The sequence below is a fragment of the Etheostoma spectabile genome, chromosome 19 (assembly GCF_008692095.1).
Source record: "Etheostoma spectabile isolate EspeVRDwgs_2016 chromosome 19, UIUC_Espe_1.0, whole genome shotgun sequence".
Classification (NCBI taxonomy): domain Eukaryota; kingdom Metazoa; phylum Chordata; class Actinopteri; order Perciformes; family Percidae; genus Etheostoma; species Etheostoma spectabile.
The window spans coordinates 15225856-15229828 of NC_045751.1; the positions used below are offsets into that span (position 1 = coordinate 15225856).

The 3973-nt window shown below is 38.3% G+C and overlaps 1 protein-coding gene across 2 annotated transcripts in view; it reads left to right on the forward strand.

Annotated features, from left to right (window-relative positions):
- Nucleotides 1–873: 873 nt before the first annotated feature.
- The window catches only part of LOC116707313 (ubiquitin carboxyl-terminal hydrolase 37), a 7770-nt gene continuing 4670 nt past the window's right edge, over nucleotides 874–3973 (forward strand). For both annotated transcript variants that reach the window (XM_032544627.1, XM_032544628.1), the window contains exons 1-8: nucleotides 874–999; nucleotides 1159–1217; nucleotides 2288–2387; nucleotides 2498–2574; nucleotides 2705–2857; nucleotides 2983–3102; nucleotides 3248–3400; nucleotides 3593–3745. In XM_032544627.1, the coding sequence (XP_032400518.1) occupies nucleotides 970–999; nucleotides 1159–1217; nucleotides 2288–2387; nucleotides 2498–2574; nucleotides 2705–2857; nucleotides 2983–3102; nucleotides 3248–3400; nucleotides 3593–3745 (845 nt within the window). In that variant the 5' untranslated portion in view covers nucleotides 874–969. The remainder of the gene's footprint in view (nucleotides 1000–1158; nucleotides 1218–2287; nucleotides 2388–2497; nucleotides 2575–2704; nucleotides 2858–2982; nucleotides 3103–3247; nucleotides 3401–3592; nucleotides 3746–3973) is intronic.

Below are 3973 nucleotides of genomic sequence, written 5' to 3' on the forward strand. Positions count from 1 at the left end.
TATAACGGTAAATCAGGGGTGTCTATTTTGAGTGCACGGAGTTTGGCCATATTTGTAATATAAGCGCATTTTCTCGTGTTCTGTTATTTATGTGTGGTTCTGACTCTTTTACAGCTAAATTGGGATCTCTTCTTTCCTGTTAATGATTATGTTTTGACATTTTCTAAAACAAATTTGTCATTTTAATATTTTTGGGTCATTAAAGCAGTGACTCGAGTCATATAGCTAGCTAGCTAATATGCTAGCACGTGTACGAACAGTTAAAACTGTAATTTCAGAGCCTTCATGGTGAGATTTCTACAGTAACTTGTTTTCACATGAGATTCTAAGCTTGATGATGCAGTGGGCGGGAACGGGATATGAAATCTCCAAGTAGGTAAGTAAAGTGTACTTTTATTGAACTATGTTGCCTCAAGTTAAAATGGAAAGTAAGATTTCCTTCTTGGGGAACTGCAATAACCCACTGCTTAAGGGACTTATAAAGTGCGGTTTACACATGATATGTTTAATTTTATGTTTTCATATTATCTTACTGCTTTTGGAACATCAAAAACAACAACAATCTGCCATTGGCAGCACATTTATGTACTTGATGAACGTTTTACCCTAAATACCGGATTTTTTTTAGACCATTTTGCATTTGTAAACACAAACTAAATGTGCCCAAGTTGATTTCCTGTTGCACACCATATGACAGAAAAATAACAAGGTTCCAGGCCCTTGCCTCACAATGGAATGCCATTGTGGCATCACACATTCTAATTTATTAAAATTCTTTATGATATGATTCACTATGATGTCACAATGGCCAAAATGGGCCACATTCTAAACACTAGTCTATAAATAGAACAGATTTACAGAAATTCACATTCACACCCTGACCTTAGGTATCACAGCCTGATAGAGAAGGGCTTTCCAAATATTAACAAAGAAGATTTGTTATTAGAGAAATATCAATCACCTGCTAAGATGTTTTGCGGACTTTGCAGACGAAAGAAGGTATACACCTAATTAACTGTTTGTTTGACGTTGTGCATTGAGAGGATAAGCACTGAATTTTGACGATTGTCATGTTTTTTTGATTATATTTTTTCTGTAATGCAGCTGATTATGTGTCTGTCATATCTAATCACATGTGGTTTCATATATTTTAAATAGATTGAATGTGAAGATGATGAGGAAGTTGGAGACAAGCAGTTCTCCAGCCCACAGTGGAGGTATGATGGTCACTTCATCACAGACTCAGGGTCCAGAAAAAAGACTAAACATTACATAGAAAAAAATACATAAAAAGCACAATAAATTACTAACAAAAGCAAAAGTACATGGATAAAAACAAGATATACAAATGAGAGACATCTATACCAATGTCTCTTCAGTGTGTAATGTTAGACATGCTTGATAAGACCAATATGACACATTTTCAGTCAAATTTCAGCAAATACATTTATAGCCTATAAGGTTTCTTAAGTTTGTAAAGTATTCACTCCTGCAGGGACAAACATTTCTCTTGCACTACATCTAGGTCTTTTCAGTAATATTCTCATAGCATCATTATGAGCTACATTAAGTGTCTTGCTGTAGTTTTACCACAAGTTTGCAATATGCTCTGAACAAAGACAACTCCACTCCATCTGTACACACACTAAACTTGTGTAAGAGATTGTTTGCCTGTGATATAAATATCCTCATTTGTTCAGTAATAACATGTCCAATATATTTTACCTTATTATTACTGACACTAAGATTATTATCAGACAGTTTTAAATCTGGACATTTATCCTCTGTCTGTAATTACTTTGGTGGCCTACTTTACCAGCTTTGTCTTTAATAACGGGCACTTAAAAGAACAGACAACACTAAGTCACTATCCTCAAACTGGCATATGTAAGACGTTCAGCAGAAATATGATCGAAACCACTTGCTTTGTTGTAAAGCAACACCTTTTTAATATCTTGGTGCACCTCATGTGACAAGATCACTATTGAATCCTTGCTTTCAGTATTGTCTACGCTATTTTCGATAATGACTCATAAATATATTAATGTTCTTCTTCTTGTTAATTTATATTTGTTTTATTCTTAATGTTATCATGTATGCCATTTTTATTCAATTTGTTAGGCAATAGAGACTTTGTTGTCATAATTGTCTAAATACTTTTCTAAGTGTCAAGAATTCTAAAAGGATAGGGATTACTGTCTTTCCTGAAGATCCAAAATCCAATATTGTAAGAAGTCGACTTCAGTATACAGTTGAATAATCATCTGCATTTTCTCCTTGTTATCAGAGTCATTGTTCAGGAGGACAACCATGTTTCAGCTCTTCCTGGGGCTCCGGAGGAAAAAGCCAAGGAGGCTTCCTGGCGTAGGTTGTTCCATCGTAAGAAGGTAGGTTTATCAGAGCTGAATATCGGAAACAATAACCATTGACCAAACTGGTGCAGCCATTTGTGTTTCTTTTCTGTGTTTAACTGGGTTTATGTTTGTATCCCTAACAGAAAACCAAGCAGCAGACTGCCGTAAAGGAAGATGTGTCAGAAGCCACAAACCTGCCATCTTCTGCCACAGAAAAGACGTAAGCGTTTTTTTTGAGTCGATTTAACACATTATGTTGTTGTTTTCTTAAGATGTTCCCTTCTTTTGGCTTTATTGCTGGGACTGGACTATACTATAGAATAAATATCTGTGATTTCTTTTATCACCAGTGTCAACACCACCGAGGAACCCGTAGCAGAAGCTGATGCCCAGGAAGCTTCAGCCATCCCTGACACTCCACTCCCAGCTGCAGCTGAGGGTGAGGTGAAGAATACGGATGTGGCTGAAAATCCCGAACTGCCCTCTTCTGCCACAGAAAAGAGGTATGAGATTATTTTAATGTTAATCATATCTCTACTTATCAATTATTTTCCCACCAATTACATTTGTTGAAAGGCAGTCTGGACCATGCAGTAGAATAACTGTCTATGTTTCCTCTGATCACCAGTGTCAACACCACCGAGGAGCCTGGAGAAGAAGCTGTCCAGGAAGGTGTACCTGCCCCTGACACTCCAGTCCCAGCTGCAGCTGAGGATGAAGATCTGGCAGCTTCTTCTTCAGAAACAATGTATGAAATGTTTTCCTGTCCTGTACTGTTTTAGTCAATTGAACAAATTATATTGATGTCACTTAATGTTGGTCACCTCCCTTGGCTTCATCGCTGTGGCCGAAAAAGCAGTAGAATAAAAGTCTGTGTTTCCTCTTATCACCAGTGTCAACACCACCGAGGAGTCCGAAGGAGAAGCTGATGTCCAGGAAGCTTTAACCATCCCTGACACTTTAGTCCCAGCTCCAGCTGAGAATGAGGTGAAGGTTAAAGATGAGGAAGAAAGCCCAGAACTGCCCTCTTCTGCCACAGAAAACAGGTATGATATTTTTTTTCTGTCTATTAAATCTCTTCTTATTCATTATCTTCCCACCAATTACATTTGTCTAAAGGCAATCTGTATATAATTACGCAAACAATTTGGGATCAAATAATAGAAAAAAACAGCAACAGCAACCACACAAACTGGGTCATGCAGTAGAATAACCGTCTTGTTTCCTCTCATCTCCAGTGTCAACACCACCGAGGAGTCCGAGGGAGAAGCTGATGTCCAGGAAGCTTTAACCATCACTGACACTTTAGTCTCAGCTACAGCTGAGAATGAGGTGACGGTACAAGATGAGGCAGAAAGCCCAGAACTGCCCTCTTCTGCCACAGAAAACAGGTATGATATTATTTTACTGTCTATTAAATCTCTTCTTATTCATTATCTTCCCACCAATTACATTTGTTGAAAGGCAGTCTGGACCATGCAGTAGAATAACCGTCTGTGTTTCCTCTCATCACCAGTGTCAACACCACTGAGGAGCCTGGAGAAGAAGCTGTCCAGGAAGATGTACCTGCCCCTGACACTCCAGTCCCAGCTGCAGCTGAGGATGAAGATCTGGCAGCT